This window comes from Thunnus maccoyii, chromosome 1, assembly GCF_910596095.1.
Source record: "Thunnus maccoyii chromosome 1, fThuMac1.1, whole genome shotgun sequence".
Classification (NCBI taxonomy): domain Eukaryota; kingdom Metazoa; phylum Chordata; class Actinopteri; order Scombriformes; family Scombridae; genus Thunnus; species Thunnus maccoyii.
Genome location: NC_056533.1, coordinates 36,702,793 through 36,722,574, shown reverse-complemented (window position 1 = coordinate 36,722,574; position 19,782 = coordinate 36,702,793). Strand labels below are relative to the sequence as shown.

General features: G+C 42.4%; 1 protein-coding gene across 7 annotated transcripts in view; it reads left to right on the top strand.

Moving 5' to 3' along the window:
* herc1 (HECT and RLD domain containing E3 ubiquitin protein ligase family member 1) overlaps nt 1-19,782 on the top strand; it is a 70,607-nt gene that overhangs the window by 37,178 nt on the left and 13,647 nt on the right. For 4 of the 7 annotated variants that reach the window (XM_042410331.1, XM_042410301.1, XM_042410292.1 and 1 more), the window contains exons 44-72: nt 205-326; nt 432-658; nt 1,070-1,338; nt 1,653-1,705; nt 1,822-2,022; nt 2,894-3,068; nt 3,599-3,866; nt 4,744-4,957; nt 5,558-5,817; nt 5,906-6,033; nt 7,394-7,530; nt 8,125-8,325; nt 8,470-8,600; nt 9,271-9,488; nt 10,469-10,589; nt 11,004-11,150; nt 11,431-11,532; nt 11,683-11,856; nt 13,235-13,534; nt 13,628-13,693; nt 13,801-13,926; nt 15,406-15,544; nt 15,974-16,155; nt 16,299-16,454; nt 16,706-16,828; nt 16,956-17,058; nt 17,506-17,675; nt 17,781-17,919; nt 19,391-19,560. In XM_042410331.1, the coding sequence (XP_042266265.1) occupies nt 205-326; nt 432-658; nt 1,070-1,338; nt 1,653-1,705; nt 1,822-2,022; nt 2,894-3,068; nt 3,599-3,866; nt 4,744-4,957; nt 5,558-5,817; nt 5,906-6,033; nt 7,394-7,530; nt 8,125-8,325; nt 8,470-8,600; nt 9,271-9,488; nt 10,469-10,589; nt 11,004-11,150; nt 11,431-11,532; nt 11,683-11,856; nt 13,235-13,534; nt 13,628-13,693; nt 13,801-13,926; nt 15,406-15,544; nt 15,974-16,155; nt 16,299-16,454; nt 16,706-16,828; nt 16,956-17,058; nt 17,506-17,675; nt 17,781-17,919; nt 19,391-19,560 (4,822 nt within the window). The remainder of the gene's footprint in view (nt 1-204; nt 327-431; nt 659-1,069; nt 1,339-1,652; nt 1,706-1,821; nt 2,023-2,893; nt 3,069-3,598; nt 3,867-4,743; nt 4,958-5,557; nt 5,818-5,905; nt 6,034-7,393; nt 7,531-8,124; nt 8,326-8,469; nt 8,601-9,270; nt 9,489-10,468; nt 10,590-11,003; nt 11,151-11,430; nt 11,533-11,682; nt 11,857-13,234; nt 13,535-13,627; nt 13,694-13,800; nt 13,927-15,405; nt 15,545-15,973; nt 16,156-16,298; nt 16,455-16,705; nt 16,829-16,955; nt 17,059-17,505; nt 17,676-17,780; nt 17,920-19,390; nt 19,561-19,782) is intronic. The other 3 variants (XM_042410344.1, XM_042410340.1, XM_042410311.1) reach the window with 2 other exon arrangements.

Below are 19,782 nucleotides of genomic sequence, written 5' to 3'. Positions count from 1 at the left end.
TTGAGTTGGTGGAACAGACACTAGAATATGTTGTACTTGGGGTGAGGGACATTGAAATGAAGATAGTAATGTAGGAATCTAGTCTTAGGGTAAATGTGTTTTTCTTTATTTGTGTGCAAAGTCAGACAGGGCAAGTCTAAGTTTATTAAGAAAATCTATGTATAAAAAAAATGAATAAAATCTATATTTGTGTACCTTTTGTAGTCCGGAGGGTCTGGAGCAGGACAGCGCATCAGCCTCCAGCGGCGCTCCTCTCAGAGGCCGCTCTGCTGTCGGTAGGAAACATCGTTTTGATCTGGCTGCACGCACACTGTTAGCCCGCGCTGGTGAGAATATTCCACCTTTTTACTTTTTCTTCGCACTTGGTCTAAACAAAGCGCATATTTCTCTCCCATTTCCTCACTTCATTTTACACTCTCTCTCCCTCTAAGCCGGACTGTACCGCTCAGTGCAGGCCCACCATAGCCAGTCACGTCGGGAGGTCTCATCCCTCCAGCAGCAGCAAGACCCTGGAGCCCTTTATGACTTCAACCTGGATGAGGAGCTGGAGATGGACCTGGACGAGGAGACGATGGAGGCCATGTTCGGACAGGACCTTGCCAGTGACACCGACATTCTGGGAATGTGGATCCCGGAGGTACTGGACTGGCCAACATGGGTGTGTGTGACTTTATGCTATGGCCAGAGGGCTGCCATCTCCATTCTGCTGCCTAACCTGCTGCGCATTACTTCTCACTCACACTTAACTCACATGTGCACGCTGAAATCCCAGCTTCATTAACCCGGTTTATGCAACACTCTCACTCGTCCAAGCACATTTCCCCTGAAAGCTCACTCACTCATAGATCTAACTGGCATGAGGAGAAAGGTGATTTTTCTGGATGTTGATAAGTGGCTGGAAAATTAATCCATTAATGCAAAGCTGCCATCAACTCATTTTTCTAACATAATCCATCACAAGGATTCATTTTCTGCATTGCTAAAGCCCGACAACTTTGTCCTGTGTGTGTGTCTGTGTTTGTCTTCATGTATGTGTGTGTGCGTGTGTGTGATTCTCTGCACCTCACAGCATGTATGTGAGACAGACGATCGAGACGAAGTGGTGGTGTGCGAGCTGTGCGAGGCCAACGTCGCCAACTTCAATCAACACATGAAGAAGAGCCACCCGGGCTGCGGCCGCAGCGCCAACCGGCAGGGCTACCGCAGCAACGGCTCCTACGTAGACGGCTGGTTCGGAGGGGAGTGCGGCAGCGGAAACCCCTACTACCTGCTGTGTGGCGCCTGCAGAGAGAAGTACTTGGCCATCAAAAGCAAGGCTAAAGTCCCCATTGTGGAGAGGTATGCAATGCATGAGAAAGAGAGAAAGGAAAGCAGAAAGCATTATGGATGTTTCCTCTCTGTAACGGTTCTTACAACTAAGCTGTTTACGAAGAGAGGTGGTGGAAATGGCTTGTTGTTGAGCAACTTAAGGTTACCACTAGAGCTAGAGTATGCTCATATACACAGATATATCTTTATCTGACTGTATTAATAATAACTTTTGCCACCTACCACTGTGTATGGGCGGTGCGTCACATACTGTAGTTGTGATCTGTATTATTTCTGCACTATTTTGTCTTATCTTATTATTTAAACTTGTTCATGTTATTCAGATATAAAGGACAGGCTCCTGACCTCCTGGGAAAGCAGGACAGTGTCTATGAAGGTAAGGTGCATTATGGATACTTGTAATGTCATGTGATGTATTAAATATTTCGTGCAGTGATACACAGAAGTATGTGTTTGTTTTTAAATCATGCGTGTTTGTCCATCCCGCTACAGAGGACTGGGACATGCTGGATGTGGACGAAGACGAGAAGCTGACGGGGGAGGAGGAGTTCGAGCTTTTGGCCGGCCCGCTGGGTCTGAGCGAGCGCAGGATCGTCCCTGAAGCTGTCCAGTTCCCCGACAGCGACCCGCTGGGAGCCTCCGTAGCTATGGTGACAGCCACCAACAGTATGGAGGAGACCCTGCTGCAGATAGGTGGGTTCATGATCTCACTGTCTTCCCTTTAACACCTCTGACCTCAGGGGCCAGTAACCTTGGAACCATTTAATGTTTTGTCTTCAGCTTTTTGAGTGAAGCTGTCAGTGACATGCCTGTTTGTCATTTTCTGCCCGTTACACACAAAACAAAGGCATCCAAACATCTGCAAGCTTTTCCTCCTGGATCTGTGTTCTTCACTGATGACTGGTGATGATGATAATAGAACTGCAACGATAGTCAATTAATCAATTAGTTGACCGACAGAAAAATGTTACATTACTATTACTACAGAAAAACAGACAACTACTGCTGATTTTCCTTGTTTTAATACTGTAGTAAATTGAATATATTTGGGCCTTAGACTATTCTTTGGACAAAACAAGACATTTGATAATAACATCTTGGGCTGTGAGCAAATTGCGACTAAACGATTAATGAGAAATAACTTGCAGATTAATCAATAAGGAAAATAAATGTTAGCTGCAGCTCCTTAACTGAGCAGTACTATTTATAATAAAAACATTCTGGTTTCAACAGTGTGTCTGTGCATGTTGTGATGTACTAAATGCTGTCTTGTAATGTTGAACTCTGTCATTAGATAAATGACATACAATACATTATTAAATCAACACGAAACAGCAGATTAAAAAACATAAAAACAGATGGAAACATGTACTTAACCTGGTTTCTATGACAATTAGATTTCAGTGTGTTGGCATGTGAAATATATTATTTTATTAAGCTCAAAGTTAATATCAGATATTAGCTGTGAGTTGTCGTCATCAGTCTTCAGAAACCTTCATGAGTTAAACTGTCAACTCTTTATTCTTATATAACAGCTGTAAAGTGAGTGTGTGGTTGTTTCCAGGCTGTCAGACCTCGGTGGATAAGAGTTCGTCAGGCAGGGTGACCCTCGGGGAGCAGGCCGCAGCCCTGCAGAACCCACATGACCGAGTGATGGCGCTGAGGAGGGTGACGGCTGCAGCCCAGGTGCTTCTCGCCAGGACCATGGTGATGCGAGCCCTGTCCCTGCTGTCTGTCAGGTAACCTTCACCAACACAAGAGCAAGAACATTTCTACACACTCCCTCTGTCTGTCCGTGTGTGTGTGTGGACTATATGACCTGCAGTTTTTCTTTCTTTTTTCCTTTTTTCCTTGTTTTTTTGTGTGAGGTTAACATGAGGGGAAACATTGGCCTCATCAAAAACACTAGCTACAGTATTAAGCTATTTGTAATGTAAAGCCAATGTGTGGTGAAAATTCACGACCCTGGCAACCCCTCCGTCATGATAGGATAAAAAATTGACACTACAAATTAAGTATCACATTATGATAATTGAAAAGATGCCATAATTACATAAAAAGTCTAAATACAGCAGCTTTAACTCACCAAAACTGACATAATAATAATGAGAAAAGTGAGCTGTTATAATCCCAAAGTATTTTAATCATTTCAACCCTTTAAATGAAAACAGTCAAACATTTAAATCCATTTGACAGGCAGATGAAAGAAGCAGCTATCTGTTAGATAATATATATTTATCTTTCCTCCTCCTTTTTCCTTCCCTCTCAGCGGTTCGAGCTGCAGCCTCGCGGCAGGTCTGGAGTCTCTTGGTTTGACTGACATCAGGACTCTGGTCAGGCTGATGTGCTTGGCGGCAGCGGGCCGAGCCGGTCTTTCCACCAGTCCTACAGCGGGCTCCGGCCACACTGAAAGGCCCCGCGGGGCCGCCAAGGCGAGCAAACCCATCTCCTGTTTGGCTTACCTCAGCACAGCAGTGGGCTGCTTGGCCTCCAACAGTCCCAACGCCGCCAAGCTGCTGGTGCAGCTGTGCACTCAGGTACACGATGTTACTCAGCTGCCTCGCTCTTCTTAAGACAGATCCAAATAGCTCCATTTTGAGATCTGTTGTATCTGTCTGTTAGTATGTCTGTTGGACTCAAACGGGGGATGTTGCAGTAAGATGGCCGATGTCTTAAAGCCACCAGGATGCCCTGTAATCTTTGTTTTTAAGCAATTATCCCAAATCTGGTCAGTTGTATCGTGTGTCATCGTGTTTTAGTTATATAACAGTGCAGAACTGCCTTAAAACGTGAAACCTATGATTCTGTGCTCCATACTATAGGTCATGTGGCGTTTCTTAAATGTCACAGCCAGTAAGAATCATCCAATATTCAAATATAACATGAACACCAGTGCAACGCTACTCACATATTTGTTTGTTGCCTTTAATTGCTGAACACACACAAAACATTTATTGATGGTCTGTGACAAGCTGTGATACAATATATAGAAATAAAATCACAATTAAGATGATTTGTTTACAAGGATTGATCAGTAATCAAGCAGAAGGTCGTCAGTTTCTATCCAAGTGATGGAAACATTGATGCGTATCATACAATGTAAAGCCACTTCAACACTTCAATACTTGTATGTCGAGTGATAAAAGGAACAATATCAAGTCCAGGACAACTCAATAAAGAATTAATGGGTGTAAAATTTTAAGTTCTAAATTTTAAAATACTGGCATTTATCTTAACTGAAGACAGAATCAGGCCCTCATTAAAAACAGGCCTTTATTTATATAATATACATTTGTGAACTAATTTTCTTTTAGAAGTATAATTTCTAATATTTTCCCTGTTAATTACTGTCGCTGCTGTTTGCTTATCAAAACAAATACATCTGCCTTAAATCAATTTTTCCGTCATTTCCAGAACTTGATCTCAGCAGCCACAGGCATGAATCTCACCACGGTTGACGATCCGATCCAGCGGAAGTTCCTGCCCAGCTTTTTGCGCGGCGTTGCCGAGGAGAACAAGCTCGTCACCTCACCCAATTTTGTGGTCACACAGGCTCTGGTGGCCCTGCTGGCAGATAAAGGGGCCAGACTCAGGCCTGCTCATGACAAGGCTGATCTGGAGAAAAGAGGTTTGTAGAATATTAGGAGTGCAGGAGATAGAAATAAGACGGTTTACCATTGTTGCTCTTTCTTGTTTCCTTGTTTTCTGTAAGATACAACGTTGAGATGCAATATTTGAAATGAATTAAACTACCATATATGGCACCTCCTTGGTTGATTAAGCCACTTTCAATACTTTTATCTTTCAAATATTTGTCAGAATGATGTATTTTATACGTTGTGATTCAGCTTTAAACTGCTTAATTGAATTCAATGGGACAGTGTGTGTTTTTACAAAGTTTAATGTCAAAGCAATGTGTTGTAATGTGTTTTTTTTTTTTTTTGCTGGCTTAAATGTTAATCATCTCATTGTAATAAGCATGTATTTGTGTAATTCATGTAGTCATAATTCATGTTCATAATCATGTCATAATTCATATATTATGTTTAGCTGTCATGCTCACGTGGCTCATACTTGTGGTAGCTCTGCACTGTTTCTTTGTCCACTTGGGTCAAATTTTGGTTTTTCTGTGCTTTTTATGTTTTTGGTGTGTGTGTCTTTTTTTCATTTGTGCACCTTCTCTCACTCACCGGGGCAACCTTGTCACCTTGTTTTCCGTGTCGAGCAGGTCTAATTGCGCATTTGTATGCCCATCCTTCCCATAATCCCTCCGCTGTAGGCCCTCTGGAACTGGCCAACGCTCTGGCGGCCTGCTGTCTGTCCTCCAGACTTTCCTCGCAGCACCGTCAGTGGGCCGCTCAGCAGCTGGTCCGCACGCTGGCCGCCCACGACCGCGACAACAACCAGAGCCGGCCGCAAACCTTCGCCGACATGGCGGGTGATCTGCGAAAGTGCTCCTTCATCAAGCTAGAGGCTCACCAGAGCAGGGTGAGTCGGCACGGGGATCAGGACGGCGGTTTGTCGGCTTGTTTAGAACTCAAACATGTTAAATTAAATTTTTCTCTGTTTCACTCAGGTCATCACATGTAGTTGGTGCAGTAAGAAAGGCCTGCTGGCTACTATTGGGAACGATGGGACAGTCAGAGTGTGGAATGTAACCAAGAGCCAGTACACTCTCCAGCAGACCTGCATCTTCAATAAGGAGTAAGACTTTCTGAAACACCACAAACCTCCAGAAACATCAGTGTGTTACATTTTAAAGAGAAAAGCTATCGAACGTTGTGCATCTCTATCAGTTAATGACGAGTCAGTCCCTCCAGGAAACTCTGTTTTTGCAATCACAATAAACGCAAATTCAAGAAATCTTATTTTGCTAAATTACTGCAACTTTTCCACATTAAATGTTGAAATCAACAGGCTGCTTGTGATTCAGCCCTGGTTCTCATGTTCAGAAAATAAATAAGTACTAAAATATAGTTGCTTCTATTGTTGCTTTTTATTGAAGGAAGTGATTAAATATGACTCTTCATTGTTAGTAGTTTTCCCAATTCCTGCAATTTTATCCCCCAAAAACCACATAAAACATTGCAAAATGTATCACAATTTTTGAGAAAAGCCACTTCAAAGTCAAATAATTTTGGCCACAATAATCACAAAAAACTCCAGAGGGACTGACAGGAGCCAGTCTGTTCTGTCTGCCGTACATATGGTCTGTCTGATTCATGTTTTATGACTGTTAAAGGTCAGTATCAATATTTTTCTCTAAACAATAGATCAGATGATTATCTGTTATGTGAAAGGGGTCTCGTATTGTTAGGTTTGAAGCCTCTTGGAGCTCTTTGGTTCCCAGCCTACAAACTCTGCTCCCATCAACCTCATTTCCAGCAGCAGGCAGCTGTTAAAGCCACTGAATGCAAAAGAGCTGCAACAATCAGTCGCAGTCGATCAACAGAAAATGAATCCCCAACTATTTTAGTAATCAAATAAATCGTTTTGAGTTCTGTTTTAAGAAGAAATGTCCAAATTGTCTGATTCCAGCTTCTCAAGTGTGAATATTTGCTGGTTTATTTGGCCTTCTATGACAGTAAACTGAATATCTGGTTGGGACAAATCTAGACATTTAAGGACGTCACCTTGATCTCTGGGAAACAGAGATCCACATTTTTTACCATTTTTGGACATTTTAAAGACTAATAAGGACTAATCGATTAATTGATAATGAAAATAATCATTAGTTGCAGCCCTTGTATGCAACCTGCCCAACACTAAAAGGCAAATCAGACAAAGTTAGCGACTAGCTGGTGAATAAAGGGGAACATCCAGCAGCTAAGGAGCCAAACTGAACCAAGAGGAGTGTGAATATTTGACTTACAGTACATTAAAATGAATGCTAATGTTGTTCCGCATCAGCTGTATGTGTAAATAGGAAACTAACACATTCCCCATAACAACTTTATAAGGTGATAATATGTCAGATGTTGTGTTTTGAGGTTATCCTGTTGCCCATATTGATGTTTTCTTTTTGTCTTAATTTGTGCTTTTTTTGTCTGTTGTCTGTCATCAGTGATGGTTCTTCAGAGGAGGGCATGTCAGGGTTGGGATCCCCCAGTGATGTTTCCTTGTCTCCTCTGTCCTGGAGCGTCACTGGAAAATATCTGGCCTCCGCTATGGAAAAAATGGTCAACATCTGGCAAGTTAATGGTATAAAAATTTATTATTTCCAGCTCCTCCGGGGTCTTAATTCTATTAGTTTTTTTTTTATACTTTGTGTTAATGATGAGCTCCATTAGAGTTGTTTTGAGAAACTGTTTCAGCATAAAATGTGTGTATGTGGCCCCAGTTCATATAACTGGTGTGTGAGGTCCACAGAATATGAATGAGAGGGCATTAAGATTTTATAGCCCATTAAAAATAAATATGCCTTGGGACTGGATGTGGTCCAATCATCATTTCCTGCCTCCCACCACACACCCTGCAGCACATACCATCTGTCCTTGGCCACTTTCAATGGCTTCAAGGATGAAAGTCCACAATTACATTAGTATTAGCTTTCATGAGCGCATTTTCTCTTGTGCCTCTGCAATATGAATGCATCCTTTACTGCACAAGCAAATGAAACTCTGTACATTAGCATTTCTCTGTGGGCATTGTTGTATAATTAGTTCAAACCACATGATGTTGCCTCTCAGTACATTTTAAATCAGCTTATATATTTGTGTACAGAATAAACACATATTCTCAGTGTAATAAAAACAGCTTTACATAAACTCTGATCTCCTCTCCTCTACTTTTAAGGTGGTAAGGGCCTTCTGGACGTGCAGCCTCACTGGGTGTCGGCGCTGGCCTGGCCCGAAGAGGAAGCAGAGTCTTTGTGGTGCGGGGAGCCCATGGACATGCTGCTGGTGGGTCGGATGGACGGATCTCTGGGCCTCATCGAGGTGCTGGACACCTCCAGTATGCACCGCACCGAGCTGGAGCACTGCTACAGGAAAGACGGTATGAAGAGGAGGGTTTTTATTTGTGATTATTCTGTTTTTTTGTATTTATGATTTCACACAACTGAGCGATTGTCAGTAGTTTAAATGTCTTTGATAATTATTCATGTGAGTGACAAAGTGAACTTTTATCATCCTCCCTCAGTGGCAGTGATGCACATAGCCTGGTACAGTGAAGACAAGCCTTTCGCTGTGGGCTACGCAGATGGCAAGCTGCTGATTGGATCCAAAGAGCCGTTAGAAAAAGGAGCCATTGTGGTCATTGATGCACACAAGGTAGAGCAGCACTGCACAAACACTGCGTTTATATACGAGTATTTGTTTTGTTGTTTGGAGACAGTGTACGCCTTTGGATGCAAGACAAATTTCAGAAATATATTATGATAATAACGTGAAATCAATGTATTAATGAGCCAGACGACAGTCACCTCTGCAAACTATCTGAGTAGAGGATTAGAGAAGCACAGGTAGATTCCTCCTGGAGAATGCTGTTTTCATTGCCGTGTTTACAAGAAACCAGGTTGTTAATTGGCTTTTCACAAGTATTCATGTGCATAACAAAAGAACTGCAGACAGGAAACGTAACAGCATAGCGGCTGGATGAAAGCTGAGATCATGACATGGACCGATGCTTCCTCTTATTTAACATAAAACCATCCAAAGTCTGACTGAAACTAACACAATGTAGCCTGTAGAAGTGACATTTAAAAAAAGGCGGAAATCAGTGTTTTTCTATCACTTGTACAGTTAAAATCCGTAAGACGCACTTCTAGAATAATGTCGGAGGAAGCAGAGAAATGTGGTTACTGACGTGCTGCATGTGGACACAGATTTACAGTTACCTGCTTACTTAATTGCAACGAATTAACGAAGTAGTTTTGCCCTTAAATTGGTGGATACTTAATACATTTTTTGCATACTGAACCTGCATGTTGTTTTTTTCCAGGAGTCAATCACCAGTATGAAGTGGAGTCCTACCGGTCAGATTTTGCTGACTTGTGCCAAAGAAGAGACGGTGAAGCTTTGGGCCAGTCCCGACTCTCACTCTGACTCAGGCTCTGGCTGGTACTGCCTGCAGAGTATAAGACAACCCTCCCTGGTTAACAGCGTGGCCTGGTGCAGCCTGCAGGGACGAGGACCGAATCCCCTCAGCATGCTGGCCATGTAGGTTGCTCTGTGATACTAAAGAGTTTTAGGTGCACGCTGATTCGTCGAGTTACAGAAGTTAAAAAGCCTGGTTGAAAGACGTATTGATCACATACTGATCAGACAAGTGATTGAAGCTTTCACTTAATTCACTTTTTCGCCTTTTGTTGTGGACACTGATTGCTTATCTGTTCATCAAGAGCTCCTGTTTTGCGTCACATTGTTTTTTCAGAATCATACCTTTAACTGATGTCAGATAAAGTGACTGAACTGTACGATAGAGACAATCAGAGCTGCAACAATTTGTCGATTAATCAATTAATCGTTGTTGTCAAATGTCAGATGTCTGAATTTTACTGGTTCCAGGTTCTCAAATGTGAGACTTTGATGCGTCTTCTTTACTTGACATGATAGTAAACTGATTTTTGGACTGTTGGTCAGACAAAACAGGACATATGAAGACATATTTTCACAGTTTTCTGATGTTTTTTGAGAGGAAACGACGAATTGATTGATAATGAAAAGAATCGTTAGTTGCAGCCGTACAGTACATTAAAACATCCAGTGTCTCACTCTAAAATCTTCCTTTAACCACTGACCGAAATATTTTAGCAGATTAATGTCAACATCCACACGTTTAGGCATATTTGAAATGTTAAGTGACTCACGTTTAGATTTCTACACACCTGACAGTAACTTCTCAGCTAATCTCCACAACAAAACATTTACATTTGGTGCTTTTAGCCCAAAGCGACTTATAAGCAAGAAAAAGAACAGCTGTTTCACTTCCAGCACACACACACAGAAATACATTTGCTCCAGAAACATAAGAGATTTTGTAGCCTGCAGGCTTTTCAAACCATTTCTCAAGAAATCTCAAGGAAACATTCTCATTTTTTTTTTAAACACGTTGGCATGTTGACAACATATTTCCCAAAATAGAGAAGTATTTCCTTTTGGTTTGGTCGAAACTTTTCATGTGTCATTGTGTTTTTCAGATGCTGCCAGAACGGTCTGGTCTCAGTCTGGACCGTTCCTCAGGTCATCTCCAACTTCCCAGAATCCTGTTCCTCTGAATCAGAGGGATGGTGGGAGAACGAAGCAAACCCTAAACTCATGGTACTTTTATTCATTTAGTTAACAGTTACTATTAATTGTCACCCGACATGTTGAATGAAAGTCTGAACTGATGAAGTGAGATGTTATTGAGCTTTTTTCTTTTGTGATATTACAGTATAATCAGGGTAAAATGCAAAAAAGGGACATTTTTTAGGTTAGTTTTTCATTTAACTGGATTTATTTTACTGTTTTATTATTTTACTTCCTTCCTACTTTAAATATATTCTCATATTTTATTTGTTTAAAATGTGTGATCTGTGCATTTTATCCATGAAAGGTGCTACATGAATAAAGTTAACTGTCATTTTTATTATTATTAACTTCTTAAATGTTATCATCATACATCCAGACAATAGCACAGCAGACATGTTGCATTCTTCCTCTTCACATACTGTCGCTGTGGTTACGTTGCAGTCCTCCCGGTGGTCAGAAGGTGGAGCGACGTGCTTTTTCCAGCTGAAGGGCCACATCACTCCAGTAAGAACGCTGGCCTTCAGTCCCGACGGTCTGGCTCTGGCATCTGGAGGAGTGGGAGGCCTCATGAACATCTGGTCTCTGAGGGTAAGAAGAAGAAGAAGAAGAAGAAGTACACACACACACACACACACACACACACACACACACACAGATGGAGGTGAAAACACCCACACAGGATATATGTAAATACTGCAGGTACAAGTCACAGAGATACACAGATGTGCAAGAATAAAAGAACAAATGATTAATTACATACTCATCTTTACTGGCAGCTACAGAACACTGTGTGGTTTACAGTGACACTGAATACCTCTGCACTGGAGTCACTGTGTGTGTGTGTGTGTGTGTGTGTGTGTGTGTTCAGGACGGATCAGTCGTCCAGACGGTAGTAGCCGGTTCAGGGGCGATCCAGAATATCGTCTGGATCCCAGATGTGGGTGTCGCCGTCTGCTCCAACAGGTCAAAGGTAAGACCTCTTCCCTTCGCCTGAGTCAAACTTTTCCACAATTTTTAGCCGCATCACTAAAATAAAATTGAGTATTTATTTACTCCCTGGTCTGCTTCACCTGTGTGTGTGTGTGTGTGTGTGTGTGTGTGTGTGTGTGTGTTCATCCAGGATGTGCTGGTTGTGAACAGCTCCAAAGAGTTCATGGCGTCCAACCATGTGCTGGCCACTTGCCGCACAGCTCTGAAGAAGCAGGGCGTAGTCGGCCTCAACATGGCGCCCTGCATGAGGGCTTTCCTGGAGAGACTTCCTGTCATGCTGCAGGAGCAGTACGCCTACGAGAAGGTACAGAGACGTTTATTGTGCTCAGTAATCTTAAAAATAGCTGAAGGAGAACAGTACTTGGTTTTTAGAGAAATAATCCACCTTAAAACATTTTATTTGAGACATTTGGCTCAGCAGATAACTGGCGAGGTTTACATAACGTAACATCAAGCAGATTGATTGATTTTGACAGCAGAAAATAGTTTGTTCAACGCCTGAAGATCTCTGTTAGATTGAAACCTTGCTCTGTTGAATTAAATTTGCTCGGAGCTATCAGTGCAGTGTGTTTCCCACAATATTCAAATTTCTTTGTGGTGGTCTGTGACACACGGAGGAAGCTCCGCTATTCAACGCTCATAAACTGAAGTCTTAATAGGGAATTAATTCTTCCAATCTGCACAATTTCAGTCCCAAAAGACTCGAGTTGATCTGCAGTTTCTATCAGCTTTGAATCATCATGTGTTTCATGTGTGAACTGTGAAGCGCAGGAATAATGACGTTAATTGGAGGAGGTTGATGTTCTCTGTCTGTTTAGCTCTGATTGGGTTGACCGAATTTTGGATCAAGTCTAATTAACCTCGGGTCTTTTCAAATCCGACCTACGGAGGGTTTCAGAATCAAAGTAGGCTTGTTTATAAGAGGCGAATTAGTGCGTCATTGTTCACAGATGAAGCACAGAGACCAAATTTTCCACCCACAAATACTCCAGAAAGCCTCCCAGTCTTCATGCACCTGTTTAAGATCCAGAATTTTACGATAATAATATTAATCATAACTTTATTTGTACAGCACCTTTCAGGCAAAGATGAAGCCCAAAGTGCTTCACAAAACAAGATTAAAAACAAAGCTAACGATTATTTTCATCACGGATTAATCTGTTTATTATTTTCTCTATTAATAGATTAGTTGTTTGGTCTAGAAAATGCTGAAAAAGGTCAATCAGTGTTTCCCCAAAGCCCAAGTTTACATCTCCAAATGTCTTGTTTTGTCCTGAACAACCCAAAGATGTTCAGTTTACTGTCACAGGACAAAAGAAACAGAAAAAAATATTCACATTTGAGGAGCTCGAATCAGAGAATTTGGAAATTTTCCTCTTAAAAAAACTCCGAATGATGAATCTATTATCAAAGTAGTTGGAGATTAATTGAATAGTTGGCAACTAGTCAGTTAATCAATCGTTGCAGCTCTACAAAGTTAAGCCCAAAAACTAAAATGAAAATAAAGATTAACAATAAAAAAGGTTTAATAACAATACGATAAAACATTAAAGATTATAAAGAAGAAAGTAAGACAGACAGAATTCATCATCGTTAATGGTATTTAAGAGTTTTAGAGCACCTGAGGCTGAGTTTCATCGTTCTGATTGTTTCTAACGTCGCCTTTTCTCCTCAACCTCCAGCCTCATGTCGTCTGCGGGGAGCAGCTTGTCCACAGCCCCTACATGCAGTGCCTCGCCTCCCTGGCTGTGGGTCTCCACCTGGACCAGCTCCTGTGTCGCCCCCCCGTGCCGCCTCACCTCCGACACTGCCCGCCGGAGTCTGGTACCGCTATCTGGAGCGCCAGCGAGTGGGCTTGGTTGGACTGCTTCTCCACGACGGTCAAAGCTGCCGAGGCTCTCGCTCGAGGCGCCACCTTCCCCGAGTCGTTCTCCGTTCCTGACCTGGAGCCTGTGCCCAAAGATGAAATGGCTCTGCTCATGGTGAGGGAGGCTGCTGCTGTTAAAACTGTAATTTATGATGTAATGAACACCTGTGTCACGTGTAATAAAACGTTTTGAACTGTGTTTTTCCAGGACAACAGTAAATGGGCGTCTGGTATGGATGAACAGATCATGTCCTGGGCCACCTCCAGACCAGAGGTGATTTAGATTAGCTGGAATCAATCAGACTCTGACTCTCGAGGTGATTGCTGCTGTTTTAACCCACTTCTTTTGACTTGTTTGTCACTCGTGTTGGGTGTTTCCAGGACTGGCACCTCGGAGGGAAGTGTGATGTGTTTCTGTGGGGTGCCGGGCGACACGGACAGCTGGCAGAAGCTGGTAGAAACATCCTGGTGCCAACGACTGCCCCGTCCTTCTCTCAGGCACAACAGGTACACAGACGATTGTCATGTCTTTGTTACACCCATCACATCCAGTTACATCACGTGACAGTTAAGGATTTCGATGTAGTTCTTATTTTTAGGTATGCTAGCAGCAAGGCTGTAGGGACGGTAAAGCTGGTCGGTCGGTTGGTTGGTTGGTCCAAACCCAAATATCTCAACAGCTATTGGTTGGATTAGCATCACATTTTGCACAAACATTCATGGTCTCCAAAGGATGAATCCAACTGACTTTGGTGATCCTCTGATGTTCCTGTAGAGTCTTAAGCAGGTTAACATTTTTGGTCAAAACAGTGAAATATTTTGGACATAACTATTGGATGGATTGCCATGAAACGTTGTACACAAACTCATGCCCCCCCCTCAGGATATATTATAATCCTTTTGGTGACCCCCCTGATGTTTCCTCAAGATCCATCATCAGGTCAAAGTTTCAGTTTTTTAGTTTCAGTACTTTAGTTTATGACCAAATACCTACAAGACTGATAACATTCCCATGATCCTCAGCTGTACTTTGTGTTTTGCAGTTTATACCAAATGTTAGCATGCTAACATGCAAAGCTAAGATGGTGAAATAGTAAACATAACACCTGCTAAACATCAGCAGGTTTGCATTTGCATGGTCAGCATGTTAGCATGGCGACATTAGCATTGAACGCAAAGCAACACTGTGCCAAAGTACAGCCTCCAAGCAGCATGTATACTTTTTAGAATACATTACTAGATTTTTTTTCAGGCCTGGTGGTATGAACTGAAAAAACCCTTAAGGGACGAGGCACATGGGATGGTGTATATATATTTTTGTTTGCTCAGTATATTCAAGACTTAAACAAAGCGGTCACAAAGAGAGGATGACTTAATAAGCTGCATTTATTGCATAAAAGTAAGCTGTCCCTCTCCTTTCTTCCCCATCTGTATTTTTTCTTGACTCCAGAGTTTTGGAGAAAAACATTGATTTATTTGTTTCTCCATCATCGCATCAAAAAAATATTTTTGGGGGAAACACTGCATTTATTATCTCTTTCTTACACTGTATAAATATTCCAGCACTATTAGATATATATTTTTGCAGTAAGAAAGAAAAGAAACATGTTAAGCAGAGCAAAGAAATTCAGTTAAGTAAGACTTAAATAGAAAATTCAAAAATACTTCAAAGAAAATACAACAACAGCACTTAAAATAATACTAAAATAATAATTTTGACCAAACTACAGGTGTTTCCACTGACATGTGGATTCTCCAGCTTAACAACTGATCCTTGTTTCTGTCCAGTGTCATAAAATGAGATGATGATTTATACTCTGTATATACCACTAGACCAACCTCATTTCCTGCATCTGTTTCCTCTTTTACTCTAACCTCATCTGTTTCCTAATTATTCCCTCATTCGTCTACCTGTCATCATCTCTCCTCCTCCTCCTCCTCCTCCTCCTCCTCCTCCTCCTCCTCCTCCCCCTCCTCCTCCTCCAGGTGGTTTGTGGTCAGAACTGCACCTTCGTGATCCAGCCTAACGGGACGGTGTTGGCCTGCGGAGAGGGCAGCTACGGCCGTCTGGGACAAGGCAACTCTGACGACCTGCACGTCCTCACCGTCATCTCAGCTCTGCAAGGTGGAACTGAATCATCTGTTGTTTGTACTGTACACAGTGCTGTTAGATAACACAGGATATATATTTGTGATAAAACTAAAAGCAGTTAGATCAGCTGAGAAGACAGAAATAATACAGTTTTAATTTTCACAACCTGTAGATGCAGCCTGGAAATTAGATGATTTTTTTTATGAGCAACTAGATCAGAGTACTGGAGGTGATGCAGAACTATTTAGTTGATACAAGCTCAAAATATCTCTCTCTGTCATACAGTGATGCTACAGAGTGGAGCTTATTCTACTCATAAAGTTGCTCCACAAAAAATATGAATGATTTTTCCAATTTATTGCATTGACGAGAGGGCGAAACCCAATGTGGGATATCTAGATTTTAAAGGAATAAATGTGGTAGTTACTCCTTCACTGACTGTCCGTCCCGTTTGTTTCTCAGGTTTTGTCGTGACTCAGCTGGTGACATCATGCGGCAGCGACGGCCACTCCATGGCTCTGACGGAGAGCGGCGAGGTGTTCAGTTGGGGAGACGGGGATTACGGCAAGCTGGGCCACGGGAACAGCGACCGCCAGCGTCGACCCAGACAGATCGAAGCCCTGCAAGGAGAGGAAGTGGTGCAGGTCGGTCTGTCAGATTGAAATGATGATGGATCATCTAGTTAAAAGGGTTTAAATACTAATATACAGTTTCATTAGCTTGGGTTCAGTCATACTTTCTTTTCTTTTTTCTGTCTGCCAACATTTTTTCTGTTTTTCCTCTCCAGATGTCCTGTGGGTTCAAACATTCGGCGGTGGTAACAGCTGATGGGAAGCTTTTCACATTTGGTAACGGTGATTATGGCCGACTGGGTTTGGGAAACACCTCAAACAAGAAGCTACCAGAGAAAGTCACCGCGCTGGAGGGCTACCAAGTCGGACAGGTTGGACAAAAATACATGTCTGAGAAAGTACCAGATGACATTTATCTAAAGATTAGTGTGAATATTGAAGTAAACTATCGTTATGTAGTGCTTGCAGACTCTTAATGGTGAAACAGAATCACCAGTGAACCTTTCAAGGCTGCAGAAAGAGGCATTCATTTCTGTTTGACAGCTTAAATATCTGCAGGCTTAGTAAACACAGATGAATGTAGACAGCGTGGTGTTTACGTTGGCCCGTTCTCTCTCCTCAGGTGGCTTGTGGTTTGAACCACACTCTGGTCGTCTCTGCTGATGGAATGATGGTTTGGGCTTTCGGTGATGGAGATTATGGAAAACTGGGACTTGGCAATTCCACAGCCAAGTCCTCTCCTCAGGTAGGCACTGTGAGGCCTGCTGGGTGATTGGAACTGTAAAAACTGAATCTTCATCTATTATACTGCTGTAGTTTTTTTTTTTTTAAATGAATGTAATGTAGGTTTATTTTGAATTTTGATTCCCTAGAAAGTGGACGTTCTGTGTGGAATCGGCATCAAAAAAGTGGCCTGTGGGACACAGTTCTCTGTGGCTTTAACCAAAGATGGCAAAGTGTTTACGTTCGGCCAAGGTAATCAATATTTATTTATTTATTTATTGTTGTTTTAAGTGAAATAGTTTCTTTTTGACAGCTCCCGATACATAAGTGGTAATGATGAATATCTGTATATATAATTAGGTCAAAAAGCTGCAGGCGAATACGATGAAACTCCTCTCAACTTAATAAAACAAACAAACCAAATAAACTCTGAGCTAATAAATGATTCATCAATGATTTCTTTTTATCATTTTCAGAGATTGTGAGCTCTTGATAACATGCACTTTGAGTGGATAGCGGCCATGTTTCGTTTCATAAAGTCACAGTTTAGGGGCCAGAAAAGCAGAAACCAGCCTCAACTTCATTCCCAGAATTCATGCAGTAATCAAGATAGCAGTATTTTCACAATAGAGGTTTTTATTGTTTGTTTGTTTTGTTTTTTTTTACACATAATTTTTTTTTTTTCCATTCCTGCGGCAGACCGTCTGATTGGCCTGCCAGAGGGCCGAGCCAGGAACCACAACCGTCCCCAGCAGGTGCCAGCTCTGTCAGGGATCCACATCCAGGATGTGGCTGTAGGAGCCGAACACACTCTGGTTCTCTCCTCCACAGGAGACGTTTACACCTGGGGCAGCAACTCTGAGGGACAGGTAACCTGCTGACACACTGAACCACCACTAATGACGCCAGGATGCTACTCATAACCTTATCCAGCCAGTAAATGTCCTGATTATAAATGTATCTTTGCGGTCCAGCTGGGTCTGGGTCACACCAACCATGTAAGAGAACCAACGCTGGCGACGGTGCTGCAGGGCAAGAACATCCACCAGATCTCTGCTGGACGCTGCCACAGCGCCGCGTGGACGGCTCCCTCCGTGCCGCCTCGAGCACCAGGTTAGACACACACACACATAAAGCCCCCCCCCCTCCCGCCACGCCGCCGCCGCTGCTTTCTAATGGATACACACTTTATCCCAGAGGTCAGATTTCCTGCGGTGCCGCTGGGACGCGCAGTAAATACCAAAGCAACAAACGGCACATTTTTGTCAGATGAGGCACCGTCATTGTTTGGTGAACAAACACTGAGGAATTTCATGCAAAGCTGCCACGTTCCAGTACGAGTATGTGCCAGAAAGACTATTTTCATGTAGTTGTAAAACAGAAAAAATATGTGAATACCTCATAAAATTTTAAGGGGAACTTCACTGATTTTACACATCAAAGTGTGTTTCCAGGTGTTGTGGAGAATCAGAATCAGAAACGGGTTCATTTCCAAGTAGGTTTGCTCATACAAGGAATTTGCTCTGGTGTTGTGATGCCTAACAATGAAAATATACACAAAAATCAATAATATAGAATAGAAATGGACAATAAAAAAGTGTAAAATATGTTCTAAGTGAAAAGAACTTACAAGTGAATAGAATCAAATGTAGAAAATACTGAGCAGGAACGTGCAAATGTGCAAATAATAATAGTAAATCTACAAAGTTTGCATTAATGTAACGCTCCATTTCAGATGCATTAATAATAAGATTTAACGTTAATGTGAAACAGGCCTTGTTGTTGATGAGGCCAGCTGCAGTTGGGAAGAAACTGTTTTTGTGGCTTGAGGTTTTGGTCTGGACCGCAGCCTCTGGCCGGAGGGGAGTGGTTCAAGAAGTTTATGTCTGGAGTGGGAGGGATCGGCCGTAATCGTTCCCGCTCGCCTCAGGGTCCCCGAGGTGTCGGTTGAAAAACTACAAGTTTGAAAAGTTAAAAAAAAAATAAAATAAAATCTGAGGGTTTGGAGTCAGAAAGAAGTCAGACCTCTGTAGCTCCTCATCTCTGCTGGAGGCTAGCAGCTCCACGCTACGTTAGCCGCTACTAGCATAACACACCACGATCAGACAAAGCAGTCGAGTTGCATTGTGGGGAACGTAGGCGAAGGAAGAGGAATGTGTGGAATAATAAAGACGATATCTGTGATTCTGATACTGTATACTACTGAGATTATTTACATTTGATTTGATTTATTGAACAGGACAGTGTGCAGTATTAAGCATAAATGAAGCACTGCACCAGAGTTAGCTTGAAGCTAATTTGCATCTGTAGTCCATTACAATCAAAACATACAACAGCACAACAACAAACAGAACACCTACAACAAAATACTTTTCCTTGATTGTTTCTATAAATTAGTTTTTACGCTCTACATCAAGATTTCTGTGTTCAGTGTGACTTCTAGCAGCGACCCAAGAGTTTTACCATTTCTATCTCCCACCCTCACCTCCTGTCCCTTTTCTAATCCTTCTCTGTCCTCCTCCTCCTCCTCTCCCTTCATCCTCTCGTCATCTTTCCGTCTCTCTGTGCGTCTCGTGGTCCTCAGGCTCGTCGGTTCCTCTGCAGCTGGGTCTGCCCGTGGCGGTGCCTCCTCAGTACAGCGGGCTGAAAGAGGTGAGCATCGAGGCGGTGAGGGCTCGTCTACGCCTCCTCTACCACTTCTCCGACCTCATGTACTCCTCATGGAGACTTCTCAACCTCAGCCCCAATAACCAGGTACGCAAAGAGACACACACACACACACACACACACACACACACACACACACACACACACACAATTACAGAGGTTTAGATGAAGTGTTGATGAATGTGTTACCATTACAATAATTATGACGCCACAGGAAACGCTGCGTACTGTGTTTTGATTCTTTGCTCCGAACAGCTTTCAGAGCACATGAGACAGAAGGTGAAAGTTATATAATGACTGTAAGATGTA